The sequence below is a fragment of the Emys orbicularis genome, chromosome 12 (genome assembly GCF_028017835.1).
Source record: "Emys orbicularis isolate rEmyOrb1 chromosome 12, rEmyOrb1.hap1, whole genome shotgun sequence".
Taxonomy (NCBI): Eukaryota; Metazoa; Chordata; order Testudines; family Emydidae; genus Emys; species Emys orbicularis.
Window position 1 is genome coordinate 8,842,667 of NC_088694.1, and position 24,872 is coordinate 8,867,538.

A 24,872-nucleotide genomic window follows, 5' to 3' on the forward strand; every position below is an offset into this window, starting at 1 on the left:
TGCTAATAACAGACAATGGTTTGTGGATAAGTTAATTAGCAGAGCCAGCGTGTGTTTAATTATTTCACTTGACCTGGTGCAGATTTATACAATAATCCCTTTTGAACGGGGAAGGGGCTGTCAGAAACTATGTGATGTACCAGAGGAAAAACTTTCAAACTGTCTGAGCTGAGTAGGGACTCTTCTGACTAAAACTCGAATGATACACTATTCTCCACGGTAAGACAAGTTCAAATGGAAAAAGAAATGCAGGTCTGAACCACAGAGAATATGCTAAGGACCCGGTATGCTTCCCACTCTGCTACTTAACTCTCCCCGCCCCATAGTCTGCTGGGATCTTACTACTGAATAAGGCATGAACCAACCCACTTTAGTTGGTGGTGGGATTTCATGAGCAACCTGAAACAAGTGCAACCAGACTTGTACCAGAATTCAGAGCTATCTGAGATCTTCTAGCAGAGAAGAAATGGAATGAGAACTGAAGAGGCTATCTGCTCAGTTCTCATTCAGAACTTGCTAATTGGAATCCAATTAAACTCAAAGGTGTATTTTGACTCAGTAGGTCAAAGTACTTTTTGTCTGGCAAAAGAAATAGTAAGGAGCCTGAATATGAGTTTTCATGAAAAATTAATGACTCTAAAGACGTCATTACAGTTTAACATGCAAGAGTATGCCCAGAGCCAAAGGATGCAATATCTTAATGCCAGCAATACCTAAATGAGACCAGGTGCAGTGGAAGAGAGTCAAACTCAAAGAGAAAGAAGTGAAAAAACTGGGAAAACAACTCTGTTGGCCAGCGACTAGATTTAGACTCACTATGTGATTGGGAAGAAAATTCCCTCCATTTGAACCAAGTACTAAGAAATCATCCTTGGTGGAGATTACTCAGGGTGTATGTAAACTGGCTCTCAAGAGACCTTTAAATGCCAGCTGTTTCTGTCCATTTTCAGATGTCACCATCCTCCTCTGCTCATCATCAGAAATGACTTACAATGACCCAAGAACCTGAGCTGAAAACTTTTCTATAGAACAATCAGACTCACCATCACCATGTGAGCAACAGCATTACCTCTGCTTTTACTCTTAATTAAGACATCATTGATGTAGGGAGAGGTGGGGGAAAAGCAGGACCAAGGGTAAGGCAGACAGTGGCATGGGACAATCTCTGTTTTAGGGAAAGCAGCGTGACCAGGAGGCAGATTACCCATTAGCTCCCATGGCAGCTGCATGTCACTGGAACGCCCTCAAGTGTGAAACCCCTGATTGGAGGAGTCAGAGCTTTCTTGGCAACTGGTCCACAACTAATTTCTCAAAGGGATCGGCACGCACTTCTTTGACCTAGCTATCCTTCAACAGAATTGCCAATTCTACCCTGCCTCCACACCTAAATAACAAGAATTCTCACTGACTGCAGAATGGAAAGAGAGACCCTGAGAACACTGTGTGTTCACCTTGACACATGTAAAGTGCTCTGGTAGCACATCGATTGTATAAATACCTAGCTAGATAGACTGAATGTGGCAAGGAATTATTGAAGAAAAGTTCAAAATTAAAAAAAAAAAAGTTACAGCAGAACACAAAATGAACCGTGGGCTGGAGATTTTGCATAGACACTTTTGATTTGCTGTCTGGCTGGTGAGTGTTGTACCAACGTTGTGCCACTTCAGCAAGTTGCAGGCAGAGTGTATGATTGAAATAGCAAGAATGCATGTGATAATCCTCCATGGAAACCACCAGATTATGGATCACCCAGCGTGGGTCACATAAACCTAAAAAGCAGCTCTTCTAGCTAAACCAAACGGTTGATGTACTGTTGATTCAGCATGTCCAAAGTGTGCAGCCCTGCATCTCCTTTTCATCAGCATGACCACAGGAAGTCAAGGATTAAAATGTCACATGGACCTATTGATCTAGAACTGTTCCCAAAGATACAGGCTGGCATCTAAGCAATTTCCTCTCTCAGTGTGTCCAGATAGGTGATTGAATGTGTGTGCTTTGCTCTGTTTTACTTAGTCTTTATTAGTGTTTATCTGTGTTTGTCAATATTATTTACTTCCTAAAACCTGTAGTGATATTAGCAGCATGTGCATTTAAACACAGGTAGTATACTTAGTGAATGGAAGTAGAACTATGGTGACCTATCTGCCCGAAATTCAAACTTCCACCAGGGCTTTGTAGCTTATATGACTAACTGTTCTTTAGCCCATTAGGTTTGTGTCCAGCTCACCTTCTTCCTTCACTTGATTGTATGAAACTTGTGAAATGATAACTACTGATATTAGAATTGAATGCACTAGTGTGGCCTCCCTTATAGGCAGAAAGCGAAGTCAGGAGAAGTCCTGGGAACATTTCTTTTTTGAAGAAGGAGCCTAACTAATTTCTGTGGGTCCTTTCTCTCTCTGTTCATAGGGCTGACACAGCTGTTAAATCTCCTTTTCTCTATCCTTTCATTCTGCTTCAGTTGAATGACCTGCTTCTCCTATGATCTTCAAATCTCTTTTCTAGGGACACTTGTGCTCATGCTCCAGTTCTCTCTCTCTTTCTGACTACTTCCACGGCTTAAAGCTCCTCCAGTCTCTCTTTAAGTCACTGATACAACAGCTATCATTGCAGTACCTGTGAAACTTCACCATGGTAAGTGACAGACTGGGGTTTTCTAGGGCTACCTTTAACTCTATGAGTCATGGCCAGCAGTCCTACCCCTACCACTTATTCTAATATTTCCAGACCAGACACACACCTTGTCAGATACTTTAGAATGATGTTTCTGTTAGCGCCTCCCTTACTTTCCTCCTCTTTACTTGATTGATCCAATGGCTGGCTTGGTGAGTGGATAGTCACTTATCCTCCATCTTGCTCCCCCACCTGGTCTTTAAGGGGCCATTTTAAATTTGTCTTATTTAATAATGTATAAAATGTGTCCATCAGAAATATAACAAAGAAGATAACATATTGACCAACGTCAACTAAACTGTCTCCTCCATCACCATCTCAGCACATCATCTCCCTCATCAGGCAAAAGTCTAAATAAACAGATAATACTTATGTGATTTCTTTAATTTCAACCAACACAGGGTTTTCTGGACCGACAGGGGGAGCTAAATCCAGATCTGAGGATTGGTATGCCCCAAATCTAGCCCTCTAGATTTAAAATATAGGGAAGACTTACAGAAGTGTCCCAGCATCTTCCATGATGGTTCATAGGAAAGATGCAGTCTCTCCATAAGGCAGTCAGAACCCAAACCACTCTGCAATCAAAATCCTCACCTTGAACTTCACCAGAGGCAAACAGGAAGCCAGGACAGCCTTTGAAGAAAAGGTAAAGCATAATCTTTATAGCTAATATTGCTAAGTAAGCTGGCAGGAGTCTGCTACCCTTGCTGAAGCTTCTAAATCATCTTCAGGGATGGTCTCACATAGAGTGCCTTGCAGTGATCTAATTCGGGGGCACTAGGATGACTGGAAAGGGCTACATCAGAAAAAAAAAGTTGCACAGTTTGGGCAAACACAGATGGTGAAAAATAACACTTCTAGGGCCTGTGAACCCAGGACTGCAAACTTCAGTGACATACCCCCAGGTTAATAGGGGCAAACTGCATTCCGACCGGAGCCTCCTTATACATCTTCCAAATATTGGAACTCCAACTTCAGAGGGTTTGGTTATGTGGAGCAATGCTGAATGGAGAGTATTTGGAGTGGGTTCCTAACTCTTGACATCTACAGATTACTACGAATGGCTCTACACTGTGTTTCCAAAGGCACTAAATGGAGTTAATAAACTGACCCCTCTTCACTGAGGAGTAGTAGCACTCCTCACAATCATTTGCTGACTGAAGGTCATTCTGATCCCTAATGAGAAAATGAAATGCGTGTTGGACTTGCGGAACAAGTTCAAATCAGCCCTGCATACAATGTAGAAATATAAGCTTGAATCAACTATACGTTTACTGGCTAAATTCAGTTTACAGCTAATCAGCTCTTCCTTTGACAGATAATGCTGCTGTGGAAGTGGGATAATTTCATAAATGAATAATTTAACCTGTTTTATCTTTTAAATAATGATATTCAGACATATTAACATATAAAGCCTCAGTATTTACATTTTTGTTACCTGGACCTGCAGAATTAAAATGTATCCAGAGTATTTGGTGATAAATGACATTTATAGAGTGGCTTTCATCACACAGGGCTTCTCCGTGCTTCACAAAAATCCCTTGGATGGAGCATGGCAGACAATTGGCACACAGCTCACCACATGACTGCATTAGGGGAGAACTTCTATTTTAGTATCGCAGACAAACTTTTCTTCTTTCATAGGTTCACAGATTTTAAGGCCAGACGGGATCATTAGGTCATTCAGTCTCATCTCCTTCCTAACACTGGCCATAGAATTTCACCTCTGTACCCCTGTTTTGAGTGCAATAACTTGTGAGCTCATCTTCCAGAGAGGCATCCAGGCTTGATCTGAAGACAGCAAGAGATGGAGCATCCACTTCTTCCCTTGATAGTTTGTTCCAGTGATTAGTCACAGCACTCTGAGATAAAAAGTGTCCTGGAAACCTTAAGGCCACATGTTCAAATACAGAGACTCAAGATCTAAACACACAGAAATACATGTGCATGTGCAAGAATGTACCAAGCAACATATCTGCAAATCTCCACCCTTGTGCATGCAACTGCAGGAGTATTTTTTTGCATGTGTTTTTAATGCACTGACCTCAGGGCTCCATTTTTGAATAACTTCCTTTAGGCCCATGAAAATCGGACAGAGCTTAGTTGTTTTAGGTCTTGTTGAAAAGAAAACAACGGAGAGAAATAAAAAAGGAACTATTCCACAGCAATATCTCTTTATTTAAGGCAAAAGACTCAGCTAGTACATGGAAAATACAGCTCATCTTTAATGGTGCTTGTCATAGAATGACAAGCCCTTACCAACTTTATGTCAGCCATTGCTGCTCCTTTGAGATGGCTAATTTTGGTGAGGAAAATATGAAACAAATTCATATAACACAGACAAGCTAGTTAGATGTTATTTTCCTCTCATTCATTGTCCACCCCTCTCTATACACCCTTACCCATCTGATCTGCATAGATTTACTGAGGTATACCTTGTATCATGTCAAGATCCTTCAGTATCATGTTGCAGCAGATGTTATTATAGTCTTATTCAGGAGGGAGGAGTAGGCTTGGATAGCAGCACACTGATAAGCAGGGTGAGAAATAAAAAACACAGATCCTAACCACAGGCTAAATCCCTTTTGTGCTGTTCCAGTAGCATAAAGGGGGATTAAAGCTGCCAATAAGGCTCTGCTCCGGATTGTCCTGTCACAGTGGATTCCCTGGTGTCGTAAAGCCAGTGAAGCCAGTCTAGCTACATCCTGTGCCTAGTGTAAAGGACTGGCCAGGAGAGAAAAGGGGCATGGCTGGAATCCACTGCATTTCGGCAAGCTTAGGCCAGTGGAATAGTGCCCAGGGCACCATTCCAGAGGGTGTAAATTAGAGCAGCTCTGTGGCTGCTCTAACTTGCCACAGAGGCTGAACTAGCCCCCAGCTGTCCCCAGGCCTGGACATATAATGTCCTTTCTGCCTCCTCCTTCTCCTTACAGGCACTGAGCAAAACTCTGGTGCACATGAGCATCCAGCCCAATAATTCTCCAAGAAAGTGAACAATGGGTTTCTAACAAAACGGCTCCTGCAGTTACCAGAAGACAACTGTTCTCATTCACCTACATACTCAGAATAGTTACCATGTAGGGCACAAATGAACCCTGACATTGACCGAGCTGAATTACACAAAGAAAGCAAGGACATTGTTTTTTAAATGCACCCTTTCAAAATTCTGTTCTCCCCCAAAAAATTCTAGTTTCAACAAAGACATACTGGGGAAGAGGGCAGCCACATTTTCCAACCAGTGAGAAGAACCTCTCTCTCACACCCCAAAAAATCCTGCTGTTTCATTCATAAATAAAATAAGCCACAAGCTCAGTTGCTGGCAGGCACTCCCTTTTATCTTTCACTTGGTTGAGAAAGAGACTAGCAACATCACATTTTCAGAAAGCCAAGGGTGGTAATCACAGAACTGGTTGTCATGTATTTTTAAAAGCATTTGCAGCAGCACTGCTCCGATCATTTTAAAAAGAATTATAAGCATGCAGAAAATTCTGAAGGAGCAGCTTAACTCTCTTCTTTACTTATTTTTAAGATGAGAAGAATGCACTGGAAAAAGACCACTTCCAAAAGGAGATCTCAAAAAGTTAGCACCATTTCACTACAATCACAGCAGAGCTGAAATACTTATTATCTCAAATAAGCCCGGGTGACATTTGAGATGTCTAGACAATTATTGGCCTGCCAGCCGTGTGTGGAATCAGCCAGTTCCTTTTCTCTTTTTGGTATCTTTTTTTTACATGCTCAAAGACCTCATTCATAAAATATGTAGCGGGAGCTCTTCAGAGGATGATATTGCCTATGCTGTAGACCCGATGAAGGTTACTGTGCTGCTGAGACAGATATTCTGCCAGAAGATAAATCAATGTAGCTGGTGGAGTTGAATTACTGCATCAAGAACTCAGTGGTTGGCACACTGGCCTTCAGAGCGACAGTCTGGGTTTGATCCCTGGCTGGTGGGACAATTTTGAGATTCAGTGAGAGTGTGGAATAAACACTCGGTGTGGTCCTGGTCACTATCTCATGAGTGCAGGGAGAAATGCTACTTGTTAGAATAGGAAAGAGATGTGAGTTTGTGGCACATTCCCATGGGATGCACTTGGCCCATTTATCTCCTGGATGGTGCAGACAAAGAGAGAACAACGAGGACTGTAATCTGGACATACTGCTAAATTAAGCAGATAAAACGATTAGCAATTGGCTAGCAGCTTGATATAAACCAAATAAAAGAGCATGGCTTTTCCCCTACAGTTTAGTTATATCCTGTCCATCTCATATCTTTATGGCCTTTCTTGCAAATCCAAATATTCCATGCTCTAGTCACTGCCTGATTTTCCCTTGTCTTAAAATGTTCTCCAACAGCCATTTACATCTGCTTCACTTTTGCCTATTTTAGAGCAAGTGTTTGATTTTAATCTGCTGATGTTAGCCTGGTGTTTCAGTGTACCTTTGAATCTTTGGTTCTTCACATTCTAAAACCCCATCATTTTCTCCTATTAGTTCAATGGGATAGATGCTCTTTTGTTCCACCTTTGGCATTTCTTACCCTTTTGCAGGCAGGAGTTTAAATCAGACTGTTGCTAAACTGTCCTCTAATAATTTTTATGAAGTGCAGTCCAATTTTCTTTATCTTCCTTGGGGATCCATTCAATTAAGCACAGTCATAATGAATGAATGGACACAGAGCTTTGTAACCATATTTACATCCAGATTAATGGGAACCAGGTAAGATAACTTTAAAGCCATCAATATTTTAATACCTTTGCTTTTCATTTTGCTATCTTCAATGTCAGACACATTTAGAGGCTGAGTTTTTAATTTCCTCCTCAGTTTGTGAGAAATCAGAGTTTATACGTGGCTTTAAATTACCAGAATTTGCCTCAAAATAGATTTCTTGCAGTCTTCCATCTTGATAGTCAGCTGAAAGACTGCACATGACACAAACTGAGTTGCAAAGCTGATCATTTATTGGCGACTGTAACGAATGTAATCTATTTATCTGCATATTGCCAAGAAGCCAGTATTTATCAATATTAATATTTAAATGAAGACTCTGAGAGAGCACTAAAAATATAATGTAGGGAACATTCAGGCAACAGAAATGCTGAACTAGATCAGCTAAAATGTCTTCTCCATCTCACCTTTACCACTCACGTTTAACTATTTTATCCAATGCAAGGTGTTGTTGTTAGACCTCGAATATGAGCCTGATTCTCATTGACACTAAGGCTCAGACAGTTACATTTACAGAGCCGTGTAAAAGGGCCTTACTGTAAACGAGGTTCTATATCAATACAATCTAACAGTCCAATGTCACAGATAGTGTGATATGTACATAAACATCTGAGAAAATTATGATGTTGGTTTGAGCCCATAGAATGTATCTTTTAGGAACTTCACCCACACGGATCAGACTTGTTAACATTATAATCCAGATCTCAAAATCCTGCTCCAATTTGGCTCCTGCTCCTAACAATGGACAGACAACAAAACCTAATTTAGTCCCCTTTCTTTCAAGAATTCAACACACATTTGCGGTCTGGTTAGTAAAGTTCCCAGATACAGGTTTCTATTTAGATTTGAGAAAAAAAGATTTTATGTTGATAAAATATAAATTCTTCACTCCAATTCCAAATATTATCTTGGTGTCACCTGAAAAGCAACAAAGACACTGGGAATAAACACATTGTGTTGCTTTAGGGAGCACCAAGGATTATGTCTGGACCTGAGATGTTTGGTTTCATTGTCTTTTGTCCAACCTTGTACCCAGCTATGTCTTTTGTCCAACCTTGTACCTTGTACTATGGGACGGTCAATATTCTATTTCCAACTACTTACTACTACCGGGCCTCAATTTCCTAGGAATAAAGTCACAGGGAAGATGGCCCAAAATGCAAGCTTCTTCTGAGAGCCTTAGACCTGGTCTACATTACGAAGTTGATGCCAGCAAAACTGTGCTGGCTAGGAGTGTGAAAAATTGACACTTCCAGGGTACATAGCTATCCGGGCAGAACCCGCAGTGTAGACGCAACTAAACTGACAGAAAAGCGATTCTCTTGGAATAGCTAACGTCATTAGGGGAGGTGGACTTACTACGCTGGCAAAAGAACTTCTGTCAGCATATGCAGTGCCTACACAGGGGCTATCCCAGCATAGCTATGGTAACACAGGCTCTGTAGTGTAGACATGGCCTTAGAAATATTTCACATGCTAGCTCAGAGATGGGCAAACTACGGCCCGCGGGCCACATCCGGCTTGCGGGACCGTCCTACCTGGCCCTTGAGCTCCCGGCCAGGGAGGCTAGCCCCCTGCCCCTCCCCTGCTGTCCCCCTTCCCCCGCAGTCTCACCGCCGCACGGGCAGCGCTCTGGGCAGCGGGGCTGTGAGCTCCTGCTGAGCAGGGCAGCAGTGTGTCTAGCTCCAGCCGGGTGGCACAGCTGCCAGACATGCTGCTCTGAGCGGCATGGTAAGGGGGCTGGGGGGTTGGATAAGGGGCGGGGGGTCCCAGGGGGCAGTCAGGGACAGGGAGTAGGAGGCAGTTGGATGGGGCGGAGTTCGGGGGGGGGCGGTCGGGGCCGGGCAACGGGGGGGTTGAATAAGCGTGGGAGTCCCGGGGGCCTGTCAGGGGGCGGGGGTGTGGATAGGGATCAGGAGATGGGGATTGGGGGGAGTTTGGATAGGTGTGGGGTCCCGGGGCCTATCAGGGGGCAGGGATGTGGATAGGGGTCGGGGCAGTCAGGGGACAGGGAGCAGGGGGGGTTGGATAGGGGATGGAGTCCTGGGAGGGCAGTTAGGGGCGGGGATCCCAAGAGGGGGCGGTCAGGGGACAAGGAGCAGGGGGGGGTTGGATGGGTTGGAGGTTCTGAGGGGGGCGGGGAGTGGGAGGGGGCGAATAGGGGGTGGGCGCCACGCTGTTTGGGGAGGCACAGCCTTCCCTACCCAGCCCTCCATACAGTTTTGCAACCCCAATGTGGCCCTTGGGCCAAAAAGTTTTCCCATCCCTGCGCTAGCTGATAAAGGTGGGGGGTGGGAAGCAAAGATTCTGCCTTTGTTTTTTTGATTGTTTTGGCCAGTGAATTTTTAAGTTGATTTGCTCTTCCTTTGCCTTGCACCCCTGTCCCTAAGCCACTGAAATTACTAAAAAACTAGGACCTCTCTAAGACCTAAAAGTCAGTAGGACAACTGGAGTTTTGCCATTGATTTCCACAGGATTTCATCTTTAGGATTTAGGATCCAGCTTTGGGTACCTGGTTGCTGTCCTGTCATTTCTAGGAGGGCTATGAGTGATTCCTATGCTGCCTATAACTTCTCTTCTACCACAAGTCTGCAACAGGCTCCTGCATTGCCTGGGATAAGCTATCTGCTCATGATTCAGTTAAGTTTCTGATTGTATAAATAGAGAGAGCGTGGAAATGCCCGTTGTCATGTTTGCAAAGTCGCCTAGATCAGAGTGTGGAAGAGGCAAACCACAGTGCTATATTTTTTCCTCAGCTCTGTTTCCTGTCTTCACATCCAATCTCTTGAAAGTTCTTCTTTCATTTGACCAGCTCCACAGACAGCTGTTTCATTGAGCCTTCTCCCTCAGGGTCAGCACTAGCTGACGCTGTGCCTTGGGGGAGCCCCAGTTCTGTGCAAGCTCCATCCAGCACCCCTTGTTTCTATTCCAAATCTTTCTGACTGCCACAGGGGCCCTCTTCTGCCTGCTGTTGCTGACTTACTGTCAATGTTTCTATCCAGTTCTCTGTGTTCACCAGCGGCCACCTTCCCTTGCTCTGAGGCTGTGTTTAGGATTTCTGCTCCCAGGCTGAACTGAGATGCATGGAAGCGGCATGGAATCCTGAAGCCTCAGTGTAGCCTGCGGTATTTGAGTAAAGGCAGCCTGCGGTATTTGAGTAAAGCGTTCAGCAGCCAACTCTCCACAGAGTGCGTTGGAACCTAGATGCCTTGACACACAGTGAAGGCAGCTTGTAGTGACTGAATGAAGTGGAGAAACAGTGACGGAAAATTTCAGCATCCTCCCACTCCTACCATTTTGGCATCTCAGACAACCAATCAGTTCACCAGTCCTTTGAATGGATCTCTTACCCATTTAGTCTCTATCCAGAGAGACAAATGGGTTGCATAGTTAAGGGAGGAAAAAGATGATAATTTAACTCATTTTTGGAAGGCCTCCATTAAAAACATGGTACACTGGGCACTGGACTTGCACTGCAATATTTACCTTTCTGGTACTGCCACCTACAGGGCCGGCTCTAGGATTTTTGCCGCCCAAAGCAAAAACAATTTTGGCCGCCCCCCCGCCCCCCGTTTTTTAATTACCCCACCCCCGGCCCCGCCTCAACTCTGCCCCTTCCCCAAATCCCCAGCCCTGCCTCCTCCCCCCAGGCTCTCAAGCCTAGGAGGGAGGGAGGGAGGGAGGGAGGGGGAGAAGCGGCACCCGCGCAGCGGCCACTCGGAGTCTCCCCCTCCCTCCCAGGCTCTCAAACCTGGGAGGGAGGGGGAGATCCCGAGCGGCCGCGGCGCGTGAAACAGCTGATTCGCACGCCGCTGCTCCCCCTCCCTCCCAGGCTTGAGAGCCTGGGAGGGAGGGCGAGTAGCGGCGCGCGAATCAGCTGTTTCGCGCGCGAGCAGCAGCAGCGGCGGAGGTGAGCTAGGGCGGCCGGGGCACATTTTTAGGGGCGGCATTCTGGCGCCGGCCATGCCGCCCCTAAAAATGTGCTGCCCCAAGCACCAGCTTGTTTTGCTGGTGCCTAGAGCCGGCCCTGGCCACCTAGATTTAAAATGGAGAAAACCACGAACATCTTGGTAAATTTAACTATAGCAGGGTGTGGATCCTGTTGTGTGTTTTTTTTTTTAAGAGTGTTCATCGTATTATCAGTGGGATATCACAGTACAGTAAACAACTAGCACTACCAATCACTTTTACATAGTTCAGAAAATAAGATTGCCATGTTTGACATTTGAAAGGTAGTAACTCAACCAATCATAAGACAATGGAGAAAAAGACATGGCATAAATTCTTCCTCCACCACCAGCTAATCAGAATGGCAAAGTGCAATGAATCTCCACTGCCCAGACTAACCCAGTTGGTTTTAATTTAGGGGCAAGAAATTCCACTTCCGTTTCTGTTCCACTTAGTGACTGATTCTGGGGACAGGACATCCTAGCATTTATGCTAATCTGATCATTTTTTCTGTGAGAGGTTGGAAAGCCTCCCATTGGATTCACCCTGACTTTCTCTAATAAGAAGCGCGTTTCCAAAGAAGGTGGGGGGAGGGGACTTGTGAGACTAACTTTAGCTAATCTGTGCTGGTGGAGTGTAGTTTTTATAACTTAACATAGTTTTTTTTCCCATTTGGAACATTTGCATATTCTATAATGACAGCAAGAAGATCTATTTAGAGAAGAGTGCTTCTCGAAACAAAAGCACATGTGCCTTAATATACAGCAGTAGACATTTTCCTAATGTTGTCAACATAATCACTATTAAGTGGGGACCACGCTGGTTCTCTAACACTAGTGGGTGAATTTTTTAATGCCCGATAATGAAGCAGTGTTTGGGATCTAGCATTATATTTAAGAAATGTTCACAATGGTACTCTAATTGTTTCCAAAGATACAATGTAAAGACCCGTAGAAGTTAGAGATGGGAAAGACCTTTGTCCATCCCCCTGCTGGTGAAGGACTGTTCTCTACAGTTTATTTTCCACGGCTTTGTTTAAGTTATCCAGGGATAAGGCTTTTTAAACTTTTAAGACTATCCCACAGTTTCATAGATGGCTGACGATTAGGACAAAAGGCCCAAACCAGAACCCGAAGATCCCCATCCCTGGACTTTGTGCAAGTCACATCCAGATCTGAACCTCATGGCTTCACTCTGAATACAAATGGCTCCAAACTTTAGGACATTTGGGTGTAAATCCGAATCTGGATTTTACAGTTCAGTAAATCAGTGACAACCAGAAACATCTATATTTTTTCTTTTAAACTCACCTCTCTGTCAAGTCCAGCAGCCACTGTGACAATGTCTCCTGTTTCACTATTAATGGTAAACATATTTTGTGATGGACTCTGTGGGGTCTGAGTGACAATCCGGTATCTCACCATCCCATTGGCTGTAGTACTATCATCAGCGTCATTTGCAGTCACCGTCATCACATAGGTCCCTTGAAATAAGAGAAAACAAAACATCAATATCTTTTCAATCGGCAGAAATGCGTTGTTGGTGAGTTGGAAACCTGCGCTTCATTCAGAAATGTTATAGGCAAGAACATCACATTTGAAATCTACCTAATTAGCCAAGAAGCATATTGTGAAAATACTATCCCTGTTTGGATTGGATACGCTGGAAGGACAATGATCATATATAACCAACCTTCCCCTGTTTCATTATCAACTCCAGCCTTATAGTTTTTTCAAAGATTGTATGTTTTAAGGCAACGTTTGCCCTCTGCGGCTTCCTGTACCTTCTCCCAGAGGTATAGATTTCTCCTTCCAAAAATCAGCCCAGTTACCTTGCTATGAGACTATTTCTAGAATTTAGCAGCACAAGGTCTCCTAGGGTTCTCAGCAACTTCAGAAGGATCCACCAACATGCACCACTGCAGCATGGCTTGCCCCATGCCTCCAAATCCTGCAATAAAAAAGTCCATCACTCCAGTGCCAGCACCATTTCAGTGCAGAAACAAGGCTTATCTGCAGAGCAAACCAAACAGCTGCTGCCCAGCAGGGAGGGAAATCAATGGTTTGGTATGTGTGGCCAGCAATGTATTGAATCGTTGGTTTGTTTCTTGCTAATCATCAGCTTCTTCATTTGCCTTGCAAAAAGCCTATTTTCCAGATATTGCTAGGAGCACAATGACAGGCTTATTATCACTGGAGTTTGGCAGCAGGGTGTTCTGTTAAAGAGGGAAATTATCATTATGATGGTAGAGGATGTTGCTTGATTGGATGGACTCCTGCAGCTGCATGGTCTTATGACCCCCCTCCCCTCCCCCAATAGCTGATGCACCGCAGCCTAACATTTGTTATTATTGGGTGGAAAGAATGACTTAAAAGATGGGCACACACTGCTTACAAATAACGATCTCCAATAATATATGTAACTGATGATACGGTACACAAACAAGAGAAAGGGGAAAGCAGGGCTGGACCAAGTTTACTGGCCACAGCAACAAACAAGAATCAGTAGAAAAATGGAGGGCATCGCTATTACACTCCTCATTTGAGAGTCATGCATAGTGAGGGACAGATTATGGCTGGCAATCCATGGCCCACACTGGAGGAGGCACTAAGGGGTCTCAGCAGGGATTCTAGCTCACTCTAAATGGGCACTCTTTCAATGGTGGCAGCACGCATGCCCTTCTGAACTCAGCCAGCTATACTAGCCACCGCAGTGTGTACCGCAGTTCATCACACTGCTTTGCCCCACTTTTGGATAGCTACCACCTTTGGGGGTGCTAGCAGGAAGCTCCCCAACAGTATCACATCCTTGTGCAGGTGCACATAGTCCTACAGGACTCTTTCCAGCTTGCACAACCAAGCTGTCTTTGTTCTCTATGGTACTACAGATCCCTGTGAATTTTGCTATTTTAGCTTTTTAAAAAATGTGTAAGGCAAATTCCTGTGATACATGAAAGTCCTGTTTTTCTACAATAACCCTGGCCCTCATCTGTGAAATGAGAACAAAGTATTCAACGACCTTCAATTTTTTCTGATCAATAAACTTGGGCTGAAGAAAGGAATATTGACTTGGAACAAGATTGCATGAGTTATGATTTGTTCTCCTTTCTCTTGTAGCATTCCCTTTTTTTCTCCTGTAAAAGCAGTAATGATGAGAAAACTGATACAAGCAAAGAATCCATCCTTAGATAAATGCTTAATAGGAGAAATTTCAATAGAAAACATGTTGCACAAGATGTTTGATTTGAAATTTATGTTATCTTAATGCATTCCATAGAGATAATAATCTCTGAGCAGAATGTCAAAACTTATGGTTAATGAAAATGGAAGAGAAAATAAAATCTATTTTAGGAGATATAATACACACTGTAATACACTCATGAATCCAAAACACCAGGCTCTAGAGAAACAGATTTCACGATTTAGTTTTCGGTGTAAGAAAACATAACAGTTCAGAAATAAAAGTTGTTTGGTACACTACATTGCCGATAGGAAGCAAAGAAGATTCTTTTATATTCACGAGAGATGCCTAGGTGTAGGAATTTACAAAGTCCCAGACTCTGCAAATTCTTACTCATGTGAGTAATTCCATTGATCTCATTGAGACAGCTCCTGTGAAGAAGAATGACAACCCAGGTGAGGCTTTGTAGGATTGGGCTTCATGGCTTTTCTTTCCCTTCACCCTTGTTTCCCTCGATGCAGCACTTTGACCAATAAAATAACATTTTATACATTGCAGTTCTAGAAAACTGATTATATCAATTGTCCTTGACCTGCAAGCCCATAAGGACACACGAGACATGTTAAATGCCTCTTATGATGTGAACTGAGAACCAGGCAGCTGTGGCTCTTGCTTCAATCTGCTCTGATTCTCATGTGTGAATATTATAATTTTCTATTGTGAGATCCAAATTAGCAGGAAGCAGAAAAGGTTTGGGGAACTTGACATTAATGCCTAGCTTGTAGCATAACAAGTTGCCACATGTAAGGGTGGCAAGTAGCTGGGGTGGATTCTGTAGATTTTGAGAAAGTCACATTTCCTTCTCTGGTTCCCTCTTTGCTCCAAGAAGGAAGTAAGCTGATAGCATTCCACCATCCAATACCTAGTATACACTAGTAGCAGATTACTTCTCCCTCTATGCCATCTCTGCTCTGCTGCCTGATATGTGGATGGATGCAACCAATGTGCCCATTCCCTTCACCTGCCCACTTAATTCCTGCCTGGCTCTGTTGGAAGAGAGTAACAGTTTTACAGAATCTGCTCTGCTCTCCATGCTGTGACCCATGTGCAAAGGTGCACTGTCTTAAGGGCACGTGACAATTCTACCATTATTGTGTGTATTCTGTATTATACATATTTACTCCATCTTAACCAAGACACAGCTCTTGCTGGACACCTTCTCAGGGTATCGTAGTGTTCAGTTAAAAAAAGGTACATTGTTAAAATATGGCCTGCTGAAGTGAATACCATAAACACACACACACACATATTCTGTATATATCTAGGTGGAGTGGGATGGGCATAAGCTGCGGTGGTATTGGGCATCTTTGTGATTGCAAATTTAACTACTGTCAGCGCATCTAAATAGTTTGCATAGGGATACTTGTTTGTATATTTTTAATTGAAATCAAATATATCTATTTCTACAGTACTCATCATTGTAGTATCTAGGCACATATATCGGGCTAGACTGTACAGCCCTTACTCAGGTGAGGATTCCTACTGATGTTAATGGGGCTACTCGTATGAGTAAGGGTTCACCAATGTAAGGACAGCCCAATCTAGCCCATATAGTGTATGTGTTTGAATTGAGCAGAAATGAAAGTAACAGACTAACAGTGCTGGCTGTGTGCCAGTGTGCATGCAAAGAAATGGCCATTATCATCCCACAGCTCTTTTCCACCCGACGTCATGGACGGACACTGTGAAAGCTGTTCCAAGCAGCCTTGCTAAAGTGTTGCACGCCTGACTGTTCCACTTCTGGGTCAGCCACTGCCAACCGTGATGAATTACAAGGTGGTTTTTAAGATGCAGGACTAGAATGAAATGACCAAACCATTTTCCCTCGTAACCCGAGACAGGATTTGAAGCTGTCATGGGTTTCTGATAATTAATACGACTACTCAGCACTTTACTTCTGCAAAGCATGAACTTAGTGCATTTCTGATCTGAAGAGCTAGTGCACGAACACAATGCACAACCCAGACCTCATTAAAAGAGAACTCACGAACTGATGAAGCACAGAACATTGACCAAACCCAGGTAGTGTATCACATGCTGAAACACATCATCTGAAAGATGTATTCGATATAATTGCACTAAAATATACACATGATCTATGAATATCAGTAGATAACCTGTTGAAATAGAAACATTTATCACTTCAGGTACAACATATATTAAATAAAATACACCACCTAGTAAATCATGTCAATATTAAATCAAGTTTGTTACACCTGTTGAACAACCCTCCCAAGCAACTGATTGAATTATCATGCACAGATAGTGCTGACAAGAGTACTGTACATTAGCTCTTCATTAACTAATGTGCCAAGTTCATATCTCAACTGAGTCAAAGTTAACATATGACATGGCATTGCTGATCTACCATTAAAAAGAAGACACCAGGAATCTGAACTTGACAGTGCATGCCTTCCATTTTACAACGAATGCAGCCTTCTGGACATTACTTTGTCAAGTAATGCAAATTTATTTCAACCAGATGATAGTTGAATATATGAAATAGCAAGGCATCCATTGCCCCGATCTCCTGCCTACCTGAGACAGAGGGTATGCGTACGCTAGATCTGATGGGGTAATTCCAGCTCAGGTAGACATACCCACACTAACTCTGATTGAGCTAGCATGCTAAAAATAGCAATGCAGCCGTGGCAGCGCAAGCAGCAGGTGCAAGCTAGCTGCCCAAGTATGATCCCACCTGAAACCCCGGGCACATACTCGGGGCAGCTATCCTGTCCCACTGCTAGTGCTGCTGCGACTACACTGATTGATCAGAGCAAGCACGGGTATGTTTTCCTGAGCTAAAAATTACATCTCCAGCCCCTGCCTAGACATACCCTATGAGTGTCACTATGTGAAAACATCCCCTTCAGATTGATTGGGCTTTCTGTGGGATGTGCACATGATTAGAGGAAGTGATAAAGAAACCATTAAGTGCAAGATAGAGCCTTACAGAATATATTATGTCCAGAGGAGCGGGGGCTGGTAAAGATGATTAATCCACTTAGTGCAGAATGAGAGTTTCTACACAGGGAGTTAGCTTTTGTGCTTCATATTCACATCCTAGAGACTTGGCACTAACTTCCCCAAGCCCTAAGATGGTTTGGTTTGGAAATGATTACTAAAGTGCAGTTCTGCATTGAAAAGTTACTATGTAAAACTGGCTTTGTGGGGTTCCTTGTATCTCAGTGACTCAAGATCATACTGTATATACCCATTTGATAAGGAAAAATAAAAGTAAAAAAAAGATTATATTTGAATCTCTAAATACATGCATGGATGCATGCACTAAAATGTTTAGCTCTGCAAAGTCATCCTAGGATCTGACTGGCAAGGTGGATTCTTTCTGGCTCAGATGTTAACAATAAAGAACTGCAGACTAATTGCTGCCCTCGCTTTCCCTTTGTCTTCAACCTCTGATCTCTCCCACATCTGTGCCACCTCATTTCTGTACAGTAAAGATTGGGTTTTCACAGTGTTAAGATTTACAATTGTGCAAACAAAATCGGAGAACAGTTGCACTCACACCTCTTTGAAAAGATGGCCTCTAATGCTTTCGTGTTACAATTGCATCATAATTACCTCTATTCTAAGCTGGGTAAAAACAAGACTGATGTTTATTAGTTAGACTTAATGCAGAACTAATGGGGCATTTATCAAAAAACAAAAAGCCTTCCACGCTGTCCTTTATGCCTCATACCAATGCAATAAATACATAAAATAACCCCCACCCTGTCTGTTCTTGTGTAGAAACAGACACGCTAAAACTTCATACAGTTTTCAGTGATAGCATTAATTCTTTATTGAGCTGTGTCTTACAGTTTATGTTTTTAAATGGCTGGTAAATGTTACAGAATCATTAAAGGTTGGTTAACCTTCTCAGTCTAATTTTGTCTTACAAGATACTTAATTTAATCATCTCCCCATAGAAAAGGAATGAATCATTATGTGCAGACATGTAGTGATGACCATATTACATTAGATCTTCATTAACCCAAGTTAATAATGGCTTTGAGCTGATGGAATCCTCCCCTTCCTCCTTATTTCCCCCCCCAAATTGCAAAGCTCATATAGTGAATGCTCTACATACCAATGTTTGGTAGAAGAATAAAGTTATCACTGATGGAAAGTTCATGCTTTAAAAGTGGCACAAAATTTGTAATACTCTCCTAAAACTGACAATTTCTCATTTAAAAGCATCCTGATAATTGCTGTCTTATACTCCCTGGGTCAGATTCTCAAACCCTTACTCATGTTGAATAGTACCTTACTCTTCAAGCAATACCATTCATTCCAAGGAAATCTCTTACAAAATAAGGTATGGCTCGGAGAATAAGGATGGCAAAATCTGCTCCTATATTTGTACACAACGGGATCCCAAACCTGAATATGTTCTCTGGGTTCTACAGTTATACGAATACTTCTCCTCCGTTTACAATAATAACTTTTAAATATTGCTTCAGTGTTGAAGGCAGCAACCATCTGAAAATCTCAAGTTCCAGGCTGAATCAGTCCATTGTCCACCTTGGATTTGTGTATGAGAATTGCACTTTGCCTTTGTTCTCCTCTCCTTGATGATTTCATTCTGATTCCAGCAAAAAGTGAAATGGACAAGACTCTTTTTCTGAGAAGCAACTTGTCAATTTCAATCTTCTGCCAGTTTGCCAGACCAGAGCATGATTTTCATCCAGCCTCCAGGCTGAGGGACAGATTCTTAATGTAAACAAAAGGCACCAGTGGAGCCACAACAATTCACAGAGAATCTGGCATTGGCATTTTCGGTCCACTGAAGCTCTTGTTTTGGAGGGCTGATATTCTTTTAAACCATCAAGGGAATAGTTGAAAGCAGAAAACATGCTTATGGAGTGGTAGGACATTTTGGGCCTTGCCACTTTTAACCATGATCCTTTACAACTGAAATAAGTGCAAGAGTTACTCTTGTCTGTAAATGGTGCACATTATGGCTGTGACCAGCTGTGTTTTATACACCAAAATTCAGGTTCTTCATGAAGCACTGTAGAACCCCAGAACAACCCCATACATATGAATATGAAACAATAATAATACCTCTTATACAGCACTTTTTAATCAGAAGATCTCAAAGTGTTTTACAAGGGAGATCACTGACCATATCCCCATTTTACAGATGGGGAAACTGAGGCACAGAGCGGGGAAGCGACTTACCTAACGTCATCTAGAAGAAGAGCTGGGAATAGAACCCAGATCTCCTGAGTCCAGTCCAGTACTTTCTCCACTTGGAGTTAACAACATATAAAATCAAATCAGAATCAGAATAGCCCTGGCTAAACTAAGCATTATATTTTGACCTAGAGACCTTCTAAACTTTCTTGGGTGAAGGAACAGGAGTCTTGTCATTGATGTCAATGGGGCCAGGATTTCACTCCTTGTATTTTGTCAGCTAAGGACAAGGGGGGCAAAAACTAAAACCATGATCATTCAAAGTTTTAAGCACAGGAAAGGACGACAGACACAAGTGCATAGCCATAGCCTGCGAGAGTGAGAAGGAAATAAAATAAACCTACTATTTTAGTCAAATAAGGAGAGGCAAGACTTGGAAGCCACTGAAATGCCAGAATAACTATTTTCAAATCAATGAAGTATTGTCTGGATAATCAATGTAATGAATGAAGAATAGGGAGAGTTGTCATTACTAAATGTAGAAGTAGTGAAGATGATAGAAGAGGCAATTTAGAAGATATGAACTTGAGGCCAGCATAGAGACAACTGCTGTAGTATCTAAGACTAAAGCTCAACCGTGCACAAAAAATGGATTAAATAGATGATAAAAAGCCATTTTTACATTCTCATTACCCCAAATGCAAAATGAGACTCAGACCCACCAAATTTATGCAGTAGTGTCATCAAAATAAATAAATAGTGTCAACTAAATGAACAAGTGCAAGGCATGGAGATGAGACAGATGCTTGAAATTCTGTTGCAGATGTAATAAATCGCAAATATGTCTAATCTAAACTGTATCCTGCATCACATAGACAAAAAAGTAAAGTAGAAGCAGCACTTTCCTTTCAGATGCCGCTCCCTGGGGAGTAGCTGATAGCTCCTGGCATGCTCTTTTACCATTTTTTTTTTGTAATCAATGGCATATTTTGACCTTTCAAGCAATTAACCTAATTCACAGAGGATGTCACTCCCTAATTACTGGAGACATCAGATTGTCAACCTCAAACAAGGCACAAAGAGACAACCTAATGTGAATAAAGAGAACAAGTGGGTCTAGAGAGATGATTGAAAAAATCAGAAAGGGTGCTGTCATCTGGAACTGAAGAACAAAATAAACATCTTGGGAAAGAAAACTAATGAATGCACTGAGTACCAATCACACAGAGGTATAGCCAGATTTGAGGTTAACTCTTGTATGATTTGGGAATGTAGTCTGCAGCCTGGTGAGACTGAAAGCACCACAGAGAAGTTATATGAAGTAAAACTCGAAGAAAGACAAAACAGACTTCAGTACAAATGGATGAGCCTCAGTTTATGAGGCAGTTTAGTAAATGGAACCGCTTGCTTCTCACAGTAAACTCAAAAAGTGGAATAAGAGAGATTTAGGACAAAATATTCAAAACTGTAAGCAACCAACACAATTTGCATAAAAGCATGAATGTATTTGCATGCCTAATTTGCACACACACATATTGCACAGCTATAACTGTGCATGCAAACAGAAAGACAGATGTCCGATGGCAAATGCATATGCAAATAGTGAAATTATGCAGACATTTCTTTACAAAATCTGGGCCTCCACACACACTGCACAATACCATTGTGTATCTTGAATTTTCACTGAGAAAGTGGTCTATACAATTATAAACTATAGTTTCGTAATTTCCAAAATAGAATAAAAAAAGTTAGGCTTTTTTTCATGACAGAGTGGAAATTAAAGTGCACAGCAGAAAATCTATCCACATTACTCTGTAGAATTGAGCTATGAGAGAGGCCATTAATGCAATTAAAGAAAGAAAATATACAATGATGGTACTTAATATTCAACAGATTGAGAACTGGAAGAATGTATCAGGGCAACTGCACCAATGTTTTCCCTCCATGGTCCAGCAAGGGCTCCCACTCTAGGGCCCCAGATCCTCAGCTGTCAACTCTCTTGAGCAGAGACCCATATCTCTCTTGCTCCTGACTGGAGTTTTTCCCAACCTGCACTGTTCAATACCTACACTGTCATATTCTCAGCAAGCCAGACTGCCTAAACAGGCCAGTGTGTGTGCTTTACTTTCTCTCCAAAGGTTATGAACAGCTGTAATTGCCAGCAATCACAGGTTACCACACATCTCTTTATAAGCAAGCACATTTATTCTTAAAGTGAAAGCATTATGGAGAAAACATATTAAAAAAACCTACTAACATGCTAATAAGCTTACCAGAGATCACCTCCCAGTTCCAACAAGGGCTCTGGTAGGAGTCAGTCCTTCAAACCACACAAAGGAGTTTTCTGTGGTTACAAGCTTTCACAGCTTTAGCTCAGAAACGGCACACCAATGAATAGATAGTCTTTCCTTTATACAGCTTAGGTTTATGAGATTGGTCTCATGTAATAGGTGATCAGCAGACAAAAACAGTCTCCTCAGGGCAAGTTTCAAAAGACTGGATTTTTGCATAACCAGAGGTGAGAGATATGCATTAACCTCTCCTTAGGTATTTTCCAGGAACACATGTATTGTCTGAAAAGACCATTCTTGTCTGCCACATTGTTCGATATAGTCCTTTGTTCGTTCAGGCTTCTCATCACATCTCTCCCCTAGAGAAGTTGCATACAATACTGGCCCAGAATAATATATAAACTTTGCATTTAGTACAGTAGACCCAAAGAGACAAACTTAAGACAATAAGGATATTGAAGGAAACTGCTGGATCTGTCACAGCAGCTGCACAGGATGTCTCCAGAAAAGATGCAAGATGTGCTTGACACCTGTTCCATCCTTTCAATTGTATTTAGATATTTTCATTTGCTGTAGTCTGATAAGACTTGGTGATGCTAGGTGAACAGGTAGGGCCAAAGTTCACTGACTTCAATGCAGTTAGGTCAGCAGAAAATTTGTCCTTTAGTCTACAAGGGGAAACTGTGTAGATTGTGCATAGTTTTCTTGCACAATACGTTACAGACACACAGTCAGTACACACACACACAACCAATGGCAGATTCAACAAAGGACCAGATTCTTGATTGTTTTTGACTATTAACTACTTGCTGGAGGACCCCTGGAAGAATAGTTATAGCCTGGTTAGCATGATGCTTCACAACTCTCCACTGCTATCAACTTATTTGTTTCTATTCTTTTAAACAATGTGTCTTGATTATGTTTTCCCATAGGTATATGGTACATTATTTGTGGTTGTTTGGTAAAAACATTGCAGTGGATGGGCTACTGCATTGCTATAATTTATTTCCAGACTGGTCTCAGAAGACTATTTCAACCAATTTTTCTTTACATCAACTTGGCCATTTTCTTTGAAGGGAAAAGTATCAGAGTTTTTGGATGTGGATTTTTTTCTTCTTGAGCCCTATAATTCACTGCATTGCTACTGGGACTGGCTGTTTCTATACTAAAAAATAAGTAAGCAAACTATTTCATAACTACCCAGTTTTGACACAAAATGGAAAGCAGTAAAATGTGGTTGCATATGAGAACTTGCTTATCTCAGAATGGTGCTTGGCTGAGCAAAAGACTTGAAAGAAGATATTGTCTGTCCTAAATTTATGTGCAACGTGTCAGAGAGAGAAGAGAGTGGGTCGGATGAAGCCATTTTTAATAGTTTACAAAATGCAAGGATGAGAGTAGCCTCTATCCAAACTGAACAGACTGAGGCAGCATTAAGATATTTAAATGGGCTGTATGATGAACATAGTGATAATGCATCTGGTAAGACTGAGAAAACTGCTGAATCATATTCTGTTAATAAGGCAATCAGATGAGTTTTTAAGTGTTATCCCTTTAAGGACAATGATACTCTTGCTATTTCTATGCTTTCCTAGCTCTAGTGCTGATTAGGAAGAAAATGCAATTAGAAAAACACACTCTCACGCAGGGTAGGATCCCCCACAAGATTTCACTGTATACATAGTAATGTGGAATTTGATCATGAATGGTAATAATGACTGAAGTGAGTAAATCTGGGTCATGTTGAGAGAGGCAGATTCTTCTCTTGCTGTGTGACACCTAAATTGCATCCATTTTAGGTCTCCTTTTTCATTTGGTAGAGAAAAGGCTTAGATTTTTAAGGGTACAGGTATCATTAATTTTGTCCAAAACTAACGAGAATAATACTCCACAATTTCAAGAGTCAAAGAAGCAGCTTATATGTTTGAGATACTTTCATCATATTTCTGGGTCTACATCCACTCACCCCACACATGCGCTTTGACATACAGTTTCAAGTATAAGTCTCTCTTTCACTGTGGATCAGATCCTCAGTTGTGTCAATCACTGTAGTTCCACTCAAATCAATATAGCTATATCAATTTACATATGATGAAGACCTGGCCCTAGATAGTCACATATACACATTGATGTTGGGATGTGGTAAGTGGTAACCCACTGTTTCCAGTTCATGAGTATGTTATGATGTCTTGGACTTGTATTTTTCTGAATACTCCTCATTTATTAAGGCTCTGATAGGACAAAGCACTTGTAGACGTGCTTAACTTTAAGCACATATTTAAGTTTATCCTCATTCAGCAAATTCCTTAAGAATAGCATATTTCACCTAGGCCGTAGGGAGGGGTGGAGATAAGGGATGGGTTAATATTAAAATGCCTCCCACATAGAGCTGGTAGGAAATCTTCCAACTGATGGTTCTTCCAGAGGAAAATGCCAAGTCCGACTGGCTTAAGCGAGATTTAAGCACATGTTTAAGTGCCTTGCTGAATCAAGGCCTTAAATAAAGAATAATGAAAATTATTTACCTCCAAGCTTGTAAAACAACACTGACTGTATTAAAGTTGCGATTATTAGCTTCAACATAGTGTTTTTGGATTAATTCAAATTCAAAAGGGAAGGAAGTGTTTTTCACTTACTGTCTCCTGCCAGCATTTAAAAATGATGGTTCTTATTGCCACTGACTCTGGAACTTTACCTTTGCCATTTTCATTTCCTCTCTCACAACAATTTTACCACTTACGGCACTCCACCCACTTGTAATTTAAGTGGAAATACAACCTTCAGGATGATGAGCATCTCTTTACTAACTGTACTATCAGGTAAATGAGAGGAAAGAGCCAGGAATTCAGAACC

At 42.0% G+C, this 24,872-nt stretch overlaps 1 protein-coding gene across 2 annotated transcripts in view; it reads right to left on the bottom strand.

Moving 5' to 3' along the window:
- CDH4 (cadherin 4) overlaps positions 1–24,872 on the bottom strand; it is a 650,110-nt gene that overhangs the window by 96,934 nt on the left and 528,304 nt on the right. For both annotated transcript variants that reach the window (XM_065414321.1, XM_065414320.1), the window contains one exon: positions 12,660–12,832. In XM_065414321.1, the coding sequence (XP_065270393.1) occupies positions 12,660–12,832 (173 nt within the window). The remainder of the gene's footprint in view (positions 1–12,659; positions 12,833–24,872) is intronic.